The sequence below is a fragment of the Anopheles coustani genome, chromosome 3, assembly GCF_943734705.1.
Source record: "Anopheles coustani chromosome 3, idAnoCousDA_361_x.2, whole genome shotgun sequence".
NCBI classification, from domain to species: domain Eukaryota; kingdom Metazoa; phylum Arthropoda; class Insecta; order Diptera; family Culicidae; genus Anopheles; species Anopheles coustani.
The window spans coordinates 18,938,210-18,952,691 of record NC_071288.1 but is presented as its reverse complement, the minus strand read 5'-3'; the positions used below and the strand labels follow the sequence as shown (position 1 = coordinate 18,952,691).

The 14,482-nt window shown below is 42.2% G+C and overlaps 1 protein-coding gene across 7 annotated transcripts in view; it reads left to right on the top strand.

Annotated features, from left to right (window-relative positions):
• Nucleotides 1–1,600: 1,600 nt before the first annotated feature.
• Nucleotides 1,601–14,482, top strand: part of LOC131260480 (protein groucho) — a 162,751-nt gene continuing 149,869 nt past the window's right edge. For all 7 annotated transcript variants that reach the window (XM_058262216.1, XM_058262218.1, XM_058262214.1 and 4 more), the window contains exon 1: nt 1,601–1,769. In XM_058262216.1, the coding sequence (XP_058118199.1) occupies nt 1,734–1,769 (36 nt within the window). In that variant the 5' untranslated portion in view covers nt 1,601–1,733. The remainder of the gene's footprint in view (nt 1,770–14,482) is intronic.

Sequence of the window (14,482 nt, the reverse complement as noted above, 5' to 3'; positions counted from 1 at the left end):
CACAGCTTGTTTCTCCGGTTTATATATTTATGTGTTTTTTTGGTTCATATTTCGAGTGTCATATTTTTGCGCCGCCAATCGATTTCTCTGCCCCCAAGAAGCGTGCTTTATCGACTGTGAGAACATTTGATTCCAACAAGAGCCATTTTGTAGTTTTATTATTCAGAAAACGAATGACTTGTTCTAAATTTCTCATACCTTTTTGTACTTTTTTTCTTTTTACAGGTAAAAACTAACACGCTGATGTCGCCCATAATACTTCGAGTGGAAAAGATGTGAAATTAAACAAATAATAAAAAAAAACTGCACTAGGTAAAGGTTGGCATAGTTTGAAAGGCAAACGATTGAGGTAAATAATCGCAGTGCATTTGTTGTGCAACGAATCACATAAACAGAAGTCTGGCGTTTATAAAACGCTGGCAAGTGTTGCGAAAATTGTTAATCCGTACAAATCTTGACGCCTTTCGGAATAACAAACGATCTCTCATAAAACCTTGAAGAAACGTGAAAAACCTCCCTTTTCTCTCGCCCCGTCAGTTGGTAAATGTGTAATGTGTACGCAGCGGCATCCTCCGAATTGTAACGGTTCCGATTCGGAAAAGTTCAATTTTTTTCCTTCCCCCTGAAATGGTGAATCTCGCAACCCGCCTTTTCCGTGCGAGAAGATTTTAAGTGATGTGAAATGAGTTGAAGCGAAGCAAAACACAAAGAAAAGAGCAAAACAAAATTAATCAAAAAATCGGAGCAAATTTTACGTTCGTTGATTGATAAATTGATTGATCGTTAGTGTTTTAAGTGTGCGCGCGCGAGAAAAAAAAGGAGCGTGAAAGGCGAAGATCTTCCGGCCGTAGGAGAAAAGTGGAGGGTGTGTGTGTGTGTGAGGGAGAGAAAGGGTGGAGTTGTTGAAGTGTCGATCGGTTGGTTTGCTGAAGAAGAGGAAGAAGTATTTGAAGAAGATAATAATAAGCGTTGCAAGAAGCAAGAAGAGGGTGCAAGTGATCTCATCACTGATGATAATGTGTGTGTGTGGTGTGGGCTTGGTTGTCTACTCTAGCAGATGCTGATTATGCTGGCGGTAATGCTGCTGCTGATGGTGATGATGATGATGATGATGATGATGATGATGGTTGTAGCGTCGAAGTGAGCATTAATGGTGGCGGAAAGCCGTTGCGCGAGTGCACCGTGAGGAAAATTAAGATTGACGGCTGGCATTTTGTTTGAATCGATAATGAAATCCAATTAATTGTAATTAATCTTACCCAAAACGTATCGCCGGTGGGTGGTGAGTGAGAGAGCGTCTGTGGGCAATGGTTTGAAGATGGGTGGAAAATTCCAGTGATTTCCGGTGCGTGGGGTAGATTGTTGCTGAAAATTATCGTAAGTGAGATATCAAAGCGGGCTAACCAAATTAAATTTATTTTCGTTTTTTTTCCTCTCCCAGTCAATTTCCCAAGTGGTAGAGCAGAGCGAGAGCATTCAAACGTATGAAGTGAAATTCAATCACACACGTGAAGTACCGCGGTTTACAATTGCAGATAATTACAGTTGGAAAAATACGGTTCGAAAAGTACAGCAAAAGTGCATCATTGTGTAGGAGTGTTGAAAAAGTTTGAGTGTTTTCCGTATCACTACGGTAAGGCAGTGGCTACGAAACTTGTTCCTGGAGGGAAGCACAATCACATAGTTTTTCTTCGGTGTTGTTGTGAGGAAAGCAGCTAACAAAATCAACAATCATGTATCCAGCACCTCCGCGGCATCCATCGGCATCGGTAAACAACTCTACCATTTTTAATTAATATTTTTAAAATTTTTCAATGTTACATCCATTTTTTAATCGCCAATGTCGATAGAATGTAAAATACGAATCACATTTTTATTTCAAAGTTATAACGACAACCAAAATGAGTCATAAAATTAATCGTTTATTTCCAATGGACTTTTTTATTATTTTTTTCTCGTAATGATTCTAAAAAAATTACATAATATTTCAAACGAGCAAACCGAAGGCCTAAGCAACTTTTCGTTGCAATTGATAAGCGGTTACGACGAAGAATCATTCACGTTTGAATTATTTTAATGCCATTTGTCGGTACACACCAAAGAACGAATGTAAAAAATCACTTTGTGTAGGGGAGGGTTTTAACCGATTAGCAGCGGAATGGTTTTTTCAAGTAATTAAAAACTTGGGGCGGGCCACATTACGATCCAATAAAATGATAGCGATCGTTTCGGCGAATCGGTTACGCTGGGTAGATTTTCAGCCAGGCAGAAAGCGGGCTCTAACTCATCCTTATCTTTGTCGAACACACACATCATTTTCCTTGCGATAGTTCCGTACCACCGCGTCCGAGGTTGGGCGGTGGAGCCAATGGAAAGTCGATGAGTTTAATGTAAGAGAAACCCCGAGCAATATAAACACACACAAACCCACAGCCACGCGCAGGTAGTTATGAAATAATAAACTACCTTTATCCATTACCACGTGGCGGAAAAGTTCGTGAACTCGCCACGGTTCACCGACCATCTCTGTCCTCCCCACTCGGGCTGGGCGGGGGACGGCAACATTCCACCCAACCTCTCAACCGTAACTGCTCGAACATTAGTGTCCGATTATCGCCAGCACACTGCTGCCGCTGGCGAAATTCCTAGCGCCAGAAGCGATCCGGCGAAGCGATGTGGGAAAACGGTGAGCCGGAAAATGCGCTTAACGGAGCGAAAAACGCTACGAGCAAACCGCCATTGCTGCACACTCCCCGGGGTCGGTCGGAAATACATATTGTAACTGAAGCGGCGGGCGTGCGCGCACCCAACACCTGAAACGATTTGTAAGTGTGCGCTTCCTTATAAGAAAAAAATCAATTGACCAAAGGGTGGGTGGGGTTTGTGCTGTTTTGGGCGGGTGGGAAATCATTGGCGGTGAAATGATGAAAGCCATCAGGAAGGTGGGTATTATTACTGTCCCGGGAACGTCGGTGAGTCATGCGAATGCTTTCGAGCGTACGGCTACCAGCAGCAATCCACTGTTTTCATTCAATAAATGTTCACACCACAACCATTCAATTAAACCGGACCTTCAACAAAGGAAAATGGTAACATACTGGTTTTATATACTAGCAACAATCTAGCTTTTGGAAAACAAAGATTCCAAAAATCTACGAAAAGACAGTTCTAGTAACTTAGTGAACCATATTATAGCTCTGGTTTAGTTGTTTAGTAACATTTTACATAAAAACAACAGAAAAAAGTATTAGTAGAAACATATCAATGAACAAGAAAAATCGTTATACTGCTGTTTTTGTACCTTTTGAATCAAAATTCTACGACAAATTTTAAAAATTATTTAGTTTTAGAAAAAAATGAACGAGCAATCGTTAGCGAATGGAACAAATTGAACTTGGAAAAAGCTATTGTATCATTCACTAGCAACAAGGTTAATTCGATGTTGTTAAGCTGCTTAATGAGGTTATAAACGATTGTAACTTTCACTTAACAGCAACTGTCATACACTCATTTCACTCATGTGAAACCCAACTTAACTTGTCTAAACGCGAAATAAACAAGCATTTTTGGTTGCGCATTTCACTTAACGTAGCCAGGTTAGAAATTTATCTCATAGGAATGAAATTTGTTTGACAGCTTGTTCAACTGGCAGCTTTAGAAGGAGTCAATAGTGTAAAACAATTTAAAATGATCGTTAAATGAAATAAACTCCGTCGTGTTATGAGATTTCAGTTCACTCGCCTGATTTAGAGAACGCTAAATGAGTATTATTATGAATTTTAGAGATGAAATAATATAGCTCATTTACAATTCTTCATAGTTTATTTATCGACTCTTCATTGCCAGTTGACAGTTAGCGTTAATTTGTTGTGAGTCATGTAAACGCGTGATGAGTTTTTTCATGAAATGAAATGAAATGAAGACGAATGAAAGTTTTCGACGAATGAAAGCTGCTGTCATCTATCTTCACGTTTACTGTCAATAATTTGAGGTTAAGTTAAAGATACGTTAAATATTCGCTGGTGTTTAGATATCTTATTCTCACAAGAGACAACTAGCCTTCAATCCCCACATTGAGGTCAAGAATGAACCATTTCATAGAACGTTTGTCACGTTTGAATTCAACGCTCACCCTGATGTCCTGAATGTTTTGTTTTGTTTATTTTACAAAACAATTGATCGTTACCCTTGTTTCCTAATATCTGCCCTACCACTAGCGGTTGTGGTTTGAACTTTCCCCGTGTAATTTTTCATTGGCACGAATCCGGTCCAAAAATCAATACCAACTACCGAAAAAGAGAAATCCAGTCCCAGTAACATCCAAAACCGCCCTGTTCGGAACCCTTAAGAGTAGGGCGTAAGCTGAAAGAAAAAAAGCGAAAGGAACAAATGAAAGCGTCAAGTCAAGACATTTTGTGTCACATCGAAGCCCATTTTATCGGCCAACATCTCGGCGATACCGGTGGAACACGTTTTTCTCGGTGAATCGATATCAAGTTGCGACAGTGTGTACTATACCATACCTCCACGTGTGTGTGTGTGATTGTGTGTGACGGAGGTGTTCGCAGTCTGATGACGAACGAACAGGGTGCCACCGGGTGGTTGCTGCTACTCAACCACCCCGACATCCCCTTTCCCCACCGGCTTATGGCATCGTATTTAAGGGTGTATTTTATTTATTTCTTTTGTGTATGATCGATTCGATTGCTGTCATCAGATTGTGGCCAGCTCAGGGCCTTAGGTGGAAAAAGGGGTGGAAGGGATCCCTCCCATCCTTCTCACGATATTTCCCCACCTCGTACGGTACCACACGTCGTTTGTGTTGACAAGCGTGTCATACACGGTGGAAAAGGTAGTAGTCACATGCACTCTGTCTCTCTTCTCCCTTCTTCTTTGCCCAAGCCCTGTTCAGTGTGAAGTGCACCGTACCGGGCGAGGTGCAAGGTACGCACCTCAACCCCCACCTCCCACTCACCGTCTCAATCGGCGATGATGGCGTTGGCGTTATTTACAGCGGGATTTAATTTACCTTATCAGGGACGTAACATCTTAATTGCTTATGATAGATAGCGAAAATGGACAATGATTTCACCGCGTCGTCGCTCGCTCCATTGCCAACCCCTCTCTCCTCCCCCTTCTCCCTTCCCATCCACATACCTTGATGCTGCCATATTTGTATGCGCGACGGTCGCGAGAACAATGTTTAATTAATTTGCCGCCCGGCTCTCGACTGTCTTTTCCGTTGTTGTGCTTGCTTTTTATTCTTCTTTGCTTCACCGGAGGTAATGGGGCGCCTCGGGCTGCCATGGGTGCCGCTGATTGCTTGGTAGGGGCCCGGGTGAGGGCGGTGGGGGAAAAATCAACGGGCCGAGAGAGCGGCACGATCGGAATGATTGGCGTGCTCGTATCGAGTTGAGTGAGCGATAAATGGGTTTGATTGGTTTCGCGAAGGGACGCCGCTGCCGTCGATGGAGGTGAGGGTTTCGAATTTGGAATGTCATCAATCACCTCCCCTACTGCGCCATCTACCGCACACCAACACACACCCCGCGCCCTTGCAGTGCGCTTCAACTGCGGATCGGTGAGAAACATCGTGGAAACATCTGGTAATAATAATACGACATCTCATCGTCGCCGGTTCTTACTCTCTCGTGTGTGTGTGTGAAAAACACAAGGCAAAAGCGATGAGCAGACACAATTTTCTTTCTACCGCTGTACTTCGACCGAAATGGAACGATCTGCCGAGCTTCCGGTCTCGCTCACTTTCGCGAACGCGCGTTGCGCGCGAACATAATGAACACTGATAAAATGCCACCCCTTTTTTCGTACTTTGGTGGCGTTCGAGGGGCGATGGTGGATACTGGGTGTAGAGTGGGTGTAAAGGAGAACTGCGTCCACGTCCCATTGTGGGGGGCTAGCAGTTTTGTTGTAATTAAATCACTTTGGGACACCGGTCGGAACAGCATCGGAACACGATCTCGATGTGTGTTGCCAGATCGGGCGAAGCAGATAAGTTGGCCAATTGGACAGAGCCTCTACGCCGCCGAGCGAATGTGCAGGCGGAAGGGGGGAGAGAGCGTTACTCAGCAGGGTTACGTTTCACAACAATCAAAGCAACCGCACCCCCCCGCCGGATCGATGTGTTTCACGGGAAAAACGAGACGTGCCCGGCGTGAGATAACATTCGAACACGAAGGGTTGCGCGCGAGATTGAGATATGAATAATTAATGGAAATGGAATGCGTGGCGCCGGAAAGGGTTGCCCTCAGCTCCGTGATGGAGGAGGGTTAGAGAAAAAAAAATGGAGCAACGCAGTAGCGAGAGGTGTGTTTTTGACTCAAAGTGTATTTAAATTTCCGAACAAGGTAGTCTTTACGCGGACCCATTTGTGTGCCACAAGGTCAGATGCTGAGCAGATAAGCATAGCTCGGACCAAATCAGGCACTTTTAATTTTATATATTGGGAAATCGTGTTTCAATTCGTATTCATCGTTTTAATCATTCGATCCTTTTATTTTTTTTGAATGGCTCCCAAATACCCAGTTTTGTGTTTCTATAATATTGAGTTCATTTTTAATTTTTTCATCGTTTCATAGAAATAATTTACAAAGTTCTTATCGACCTGATAAGCCGACCTTATGTATTTGAGAAAGATGAAGAAATGCTCAATTATATTATTGAAGTTACTGTTCGTTTTTACAATTGCTTCATCTACATTTCATTTATGTGCGATTTTTCAATCTTTGTATTTTGTTTTGCATTTGGTGAGAATAATGTGGTGAACTTCTAAATATTTGTTATATCCACCTCGACGGCGTGGGTTGGAATCCAAACCGAGACCGGACCTTCTCCTGTACGAGAGGATTGAATATCCACGTACACAAAAGGAAAAAGTCATGCCAAGAAGAAGAAGAAAAAGCTAAAAATAAAGAAAAAAAGGTTAATTTTATTGCAAATATTTTAGTCAACGTTTCAAACTCAAGATGCATTAAAGTTATTTCAACTAGAGTTGTGTGAGTTGAATGATTCTTTGCGTATCCAGGATTCATGAATCTTTCGTTCTTTCGAAGCTTTGAAAATTCGAATCCGCAAAGATTCATGAATCCATCTGAATGAATCTTTGGTGAAAGATTCATACGAATGAATTTCGTCAAAAGATTCATTGAGCACAACACTAATTCCAACCCTTATTTGAATGTAGAATGAAACTTTTGAAACTTAATTTTTGCGGTGCACATTGTATCATTCGCATATGAATCTGATGCATATGGAAATAAAAATATTACCCAATACACCCCCCTCCACAATAAAAGCAAGAAAAATTTAATCTCATGTGTTTTTTTCGTAATGTTGCCAACCATGTTGGTCCATCGGGTTCCAATTATTTTCTATTATTTATTTATGCAATACAAACGAATGGGTTTATATTTATTTCCCCCGCCCGCTCGAAATGGTCTCCTCCGAACGTCGACGGCGTTCCCCAAAGCCCATCGGTTTCCTTTATTCGGATCGTAGGGTCTCATTAATGGCTTCAGCTCCGATAAGCGCGCGCGGAACCTGCAATGAGCAAATTCCTGCACGAATTGCAATACATCCCCGGCTTTCCCGGACTGTCCTCTGCGTGGTGTGGTGTGGTGTGGTGGTCGCCACCGTTGGCAGTTCTTTCGCAATTTGCGCAACGGGATGCACTCACCGATGCCGTCGTCGGTGGTCCAACCCCGATGACGCCTGGTTCAGGGGGATCACATCTCGTAATGTACCGAAATGCGGCGGTCGGCTTCCGTGCACTCATTAGTGATGGCCGGTTGCTCTGTCACGCGTTACGTTGCGCGTTTCTCAATCCGAACGCCCGAACGTCCACCTGCAACCGGATACCCGGACTGTGTTCCCGACCGAAAGGAGTCGACGGGTTTCGGGATTCTTCACCACCACCACCACCACCAGCAGAAGCAGTAAAAGCGTAATTGCTCGGTAGTAATATCGCCGCCGTCCGCAGCGGCACGCAGAATTGACGATGGAAAATGGTTGCGCTAATTTTAGCTTCCACAGCCCCGCCGTATGCTCAACTCCGAGCCTCGCTTCGGTCCCCTTTCCGACGGCCTTGCAGCAGCAGCAGCAGATCTCCCAGGACGCTACTCACCCGGGTCGCTCTAATTCCCGTGGCCACGCTACGCGCTGGCGTCAGTAGTGCCATCAATAATATGGCGGCAATTTTCGTTGATTCCTGGACCGGGTGGAATGCGGCTCCGCGTCTCATCCCCCCCCCCACATACCCGTAATGGGTGATGATGAGAGTAAAATATACCGTCCCCCCCAGAGGAGCAGAGCGGTCCGGATAATTACCTTGTCCCGTGGAGGCCTGAAAAACGTCAAACCCAAACACATACACAAATACGTATAGATATAGACGGTGCGCAGGGTCGCGTGCTTCATGGGTTGAGGTTGAGGTTGAGTCCTCTAATGTCGCCGTCGAAGTCATTAACCGTTGCATGCTCAGTCAGGGAAGATGGTCGTTTTCAGGGAAATGAATACATTTTCGATTCCATTTCGTTTGAAGTTGTGCTTGGTTTCATTTAGCTAAGTATCAACATGTGTCAAAGTAATTTTCTCTTCGATATAAAATTTTCAAAATAACCGATTTTTGCTGACCACAATTATAGCCTCACTCACGCGTTTCTTAGCACGTTGACTGCCAAGCGTTTTTAGCACACTTTTTTAGTACACTCGTTTTTAATAAAATTTGATTATAACATTTATTAAACCGACGGTTTATGAAGGCTAAGCAAAGACTTAGCTTCCCAAAGAATTGATATTAATTAGTACTACAATTTGTATGTTGCATTTTCATTTATTTAGGGGACAAATTTTTTTTAGAACTAATGACAGCTGGCTATCAAAAACGATAGCCATGGCAGTCAATGTGTTAATAGAATAAAAATGTGTTTCATTTCTTTTTTTTCCAGAAAAATAATTTAGAATATTTTTAAGGTAAAAACTCAAATAACTTCAGTGTTCCATAATGAAAGACTCACTTCAAAAACCATTCAAATTAACAAAAAATCCCAGTTCCTAGCTACGTCTCCAGTTTTGCAAAGGTGCGCGTTTATAAGTTCTCTTCCTTTAATTTGTAATTTAATTCAAACATGGGCCGTATAAAATAATTCACGGGACGAAAAAAATGTAAAATTGATGCCTATCGCCTAAAGTCAAATCATGAGATTGGTACGCTAGTAAATAGATCTTGAATATCATTAAAACTTATGTGAAAGAGCCCAGTTCATATGGGCTTCAGGAGTCTCCCGGTCGTCCTCAAAAACTTCGCGTGATAAACGGAGAATTTTTAGAGTTGCTTCCAATTCAACCAAACGTTGCCAACCTTCACTGGAACACCCCTACAAATCGTGTTCTGGAGCTTATTGGAGTGGAACGAATCAACATTAAGTTGATCAATACAAATATATCAACAAGAACTAAATGACTCCTATCGATACATGAATTGATTCGTAACTTAGTTTGATAAGAAAATAAACTAGTTTAAGATTAATATAAGTAGCAATAATTAGTATGTAATGTGTTTCAAGCTCTAAAGCAACCACCAGTTCATTAAACAATCTTTAAACATCTCTTCAAGAGATGTAAGTAAATTCTTAGTAGCTGCCATCCTTTCAAGGAAAACCTGTACAGATGTAAATATTTAATAATAAAGCAATTTCCTTTAAAAAAAACGAAACGTTGCCCCAGGCAACTGCCATCATGAATTTTCCAAATAATAATTGGTAACGGAGGCTCCACTGATTATTAAATCGTCACTTGTTACTCCATTTATGCTATTTCTGTTGATTATTTAATCGAAACCTTAAGTGAGGCAATCATTTTGGAACACCACTGTTTTCACTTTCTTGGAGCAAAAAGGATTGTTTTTTCGTTTTCTCGAAAAATATTAAAGAAAAGTATTCATTCTATGCTCACAAATAGTTACATTAAAAAATATCCTATGCTTTTTATAAGTCTAGCACATAAAATACTAAGTTAGCCTATCATTTTGGGACGCAGTGTAAATCTCATGCCTCTCCAAGGGTTCAGGTAGCACTCAACCCGACGAGTGAGCCGTTCGTCTGTTTGACGCTCGCCTCGCCGATGAGTTGGTGCCCGCTTAATGAGATTTAATTTACCTTCCAATCACTGTGATCAGCGAACATTCTGGTTGGCGACATGCGTTTGCGTCCCCCTTAGTGAGCGGATGCGGATAATGCCGCTGCGTACATGATGCGCGAAGCCAAGCCGCTACTTGTTTTTCTTCTCCCTTTTTTTCACCGTTCCGTACGGTTTTTAATGAATGATCCTTGCCCCGGCCCGATATGATGGAGTCGTCAAGATGGCCACGGGATAAAACTTATGATTATTTTCGCCTTTACTGGGAGAGTTTGTTTTTATGTTATGACTTTGACGTCCCGATCCACCGCCCCCCCACCTAGGATGTTTTCCTCCCGCTGCGAAACGCCCGCTTCTCTTTCGCCGTTGGAGGGAATCGCGCAGAAATTATACCTTGTGCATCTTCTTCGGCACCCTCCCGGATCGCCGTCGTCGGTGCAACACGGTTTGGCGTATAATTACAACAAATCAACGGGCTCTTAATCTGATCTCAAACCCCCGTCGCGCGGTGGGAGGGAAAATAGTCACCGATTTGTGTCATCACCCCCCACCGCCGCCGTCACTCCCGTCTTGACGACGTGATGGTTCGCGCTACCGGAGTAGTTTAGCACAGAAATGCACACATTTACCCTCCGACTGGGGAGGAAGAGCGGCGGCGAAGCAGCGGGAAGCAAAACACTATCCGCAAACCGAACCGTTTGAGAACGTTTCCCGAAGTTTTGTATGGGACACGAAGCGTTGTTGTTGGAATTTGCCTGATTTTGCCATAACAGTAGCGTCATCTGGTGGTCCTTTTGTAGAACTATCACTCGATGCATTGAACTTCTTGCACGAGCGTGATTCTACGTTGTTTTGAGAAGAATATTTATCAATGCTCTTTGCAAACCCCAACTTAAAATCAGTTACTTGTTATATGTGCTTTCAATACTTTGATTAATATTGTAGCCCGAAACATCTCCTACCCGAAAATGAAAGGAGAGGAGGCGCGAAGGCGTGAGCGGAAGTAAAAAGCCAACTGTGTATCATCATATTAGATTCTTAAAAACTATTGAAAATAAAATAACTTTCATCAATTGCATATTCCTGGAACAATGAACAGCAAATTGAACAATAATTAACGTGGTGCATTCTGCCCCTGGGCTTAAACCATTTGGAACAAAAACTTAAACTGCATTTGGGGATTTAATCAAACAAAATTAGTTGGATATAATCAAACAAATACCGCATGCGTGATAATGTTTGCACCATTTAGAAAAAACCATTCTCCATGCGCTTGCGGAATACACTGCAGTTCCTTAAAATGCAGGCTATGGTTTACCGGAGGCTAGTCATACTTGGGCGGCGTTTAGAGTAAGCCTTGACCTTCATAAAACGCCATTGTGACTAACCCGGAATCCAGCATGGGGGCCATATATGTTTCGACCAGAACATTAGCTGTACCGGCCTCTAGTTTTGGGTGCGTTTCGAGGGATAGGGCGGAGCCTCGTGGAAAGTTATCTAACCTTATCCCTGTCCAAGACCTTTTCCACGATCCACCGGGATATTCCTATGGCAATATGTTTTTGAGATAGTTGCGCATGAGACAAATCGCGAATACACTGCTACTTGGTCATGATGCAAGTCCTTAACTAAGTAAAACGTGGTTTTTCGTTCACAACCTATTTAGGTACGAGTTAAGGATTAAGTTGATGCTAAGAAAGCCAATGATGTGTATGCCCAGAGAAAACAGGAACTATATAAGTAAGATCGTGCAAACATTTTCACGCATACGGTAAATTATAAAAAAAATTTTAACCGGTAACAAATATTTTTGAAACAGTATTCTAAATTACTGAACATTTTACGATATTATAATTTTGTATGAATTTACATTCCCTGAGTAATTAAATATTTGAATCCACGCGCACGCTTAGAGCCGAAATGCATGCTTTCAAGATTTAAACAATTGCCGAAAGCTACGCCAAACGCTATGAGAGGAAAAATGGAGCAATATAGAAATGTGAGAGAAATGTAAACAAGCTGAGGAAAAAAGTGTGATTGCACGATCCACTGCTTTTATAAACAACTTAGAGCGCGCCGCATGCAACTGTTCCGTAGCCTTACTGGTAGAACGGCTACCGCTAGAAACTTTTCACAAACCTGAAGTACCATGTCTAAATATAGAATCACAGAACTCTACATCTAGAACCCGTAGAAAAACAGAACCCTACATAGCTTCCTCCTCTGAGTCTCTCTCCAAAGCGTGGTGTGGTGCAAAAGAGCGTGAGTAAGAAACGCGCTTTTTTTTTCGCTCATCAAACCGCTGCTCCAAACGAGCTCAAAACGTTCTCGCGACAGAATGTGCCGCGCCCGAAGACGGTATTTTTCGTCTGCAAGAATACCTTCTTCGAGCAGTAGTGCACGACCGCTATTCTGCCCCCAAAAACGCTCGGTTTGCGGATAGTGTTTTTACACTGCCTTTGCGCGGGTCGGGTGTTCACTTTAGTGATTACCCGCTAGGCAGCTCGAAATATCGTCCTCAAAACGTCCTCCGCGCGAACAAACGTCCTCCATTTTTGTATGGGGATGAAACAAAAGGAGGACGTTTTTCGAGCAATCGTCCTCCTTGTCCTCCTCACCATACAAAACTGCTCGATGTTTGTGTCATGGAGGACGTTTTTGAGGACGATTTGCTCGAAATTGCCTAGCGGGTATGTTAATTTAACCGACACACACTGCTTTTCCACACGACATCACACACTCGCTTTCGGAACGCTGTCGACGGCGACCACTTCGGAGTTGGACTCTCTTCCTTCTCTGCGTTGGTGTTGTTGTGCTGCTTCCCTGCCGGTGGAAGATGGCTGCTGGGGGCCATTCGCCGTTGAATGGGGATTTCTGTTGGTGAAGGTCGTGTTTTTTTTGCGCCCCTCCCGCCGCGGCTAATTGCCATGGTTTGCAATTAAAAATAAATTTACGGCTACCATCCTCCTCGCGGAGGTCGGTTGGATTGAGCGAAGTGAAGCAAAATGAACTGCACAGGAGTTTATAGTCTTGAGTTTTTTAATGCTGGAGAAATTTAACCCATCCTTCAATTCGAAATTCAGAACTTCACTTTAGGACTTTCCTGAGTATCTTGAATCAGGCTTCGTGGCATTATGTTGGAATGTTTTCAAGTAAAACTGTAGGGATTCTGTTGGCTTGGTTATTTTTAACAAAACGTAAAGCAACAGTCGCAACTACCGTTATAATTTATAATTGTAGCTAGTAACTGTCTTCAGAAATCGACCTATTATAGAGACATTTAAAGATGGAGTTCGTTATGCCATATTCTTAAACCAGCTCCACATGTGACGAGTTATGTTTTGACGCTTGCTCTAAAGTTATTCTTTGACCCTTTCCGACAAAACTTTGTTTGAAACACTTCCAGGGCCGGTCTGAATCCAGTTCTGGAATTCAATTCCTATTTTATAATATTTAGTTGTTTTGAAAGGTCTAATTTACTAGTTACAATTATGGCATATTTGAAATGATTAATAATTCATCAATTATTGTATAAAGTTATTCTTTGACCCTTTCCGACAAAACTTTGTTTGAAACACTTTCAGGACCTCACCGGTCGAAATCCAGTTCTGGACATCAATTCCTATTTTATAATATTTAGTTGTTTTAAGAAGTCTAATTTAATAGTTATAATTATGGCATATTTAAAATGACTGAAATTCTATAGATTTCCTCGTGTTTTGTAAACCTTTAACTAACTTAACTTTTAGCTTTCGATGAATATCCAATGAACTATTTCGATTACCAGTCAACGATAATGTTGCCTTTGGTTTGTGAAACTCATAGTGAATTTGTGTGTAATGTGCTGGTTTTTTGTTAATAAGTGTAGAGGTTTTTCATGTTTGTGTTATTTGTGTTATTAAAATCGACTTTCAAATGTAAAACTTAGATGATTTGATTGAAAAAAAGGGACTCAAACAAGTCTTCAACAACATCTGTGGTACTTAAACTTTATGCAAGAAAAGTATCAGATGTGACGGACGCGTCGTGTTTTACACAATGAAAAAAGCTAAACCCTTCTTGTATGGGTTGTAAAGCTAAAATATAAAATAAATATAACGATTTCGCGTTGCCGATCCCTTTGAAATCCATTTTTTCCACCCAATCCATCGAATGTCAAACTCCATCACTTTGCCCCGCCGTTTTCTGTCAGTCAAATGATCGATACACAACGCTCGTCGCATCGAAACGTAATGCTTTTCTGCCGGTAGCCCCGCGTGAGGCTGAATATGGATGCTGCCAAATTGTCACAAAAAACCCGCGAACGATAATCTGCCCATCGGTGGACGCG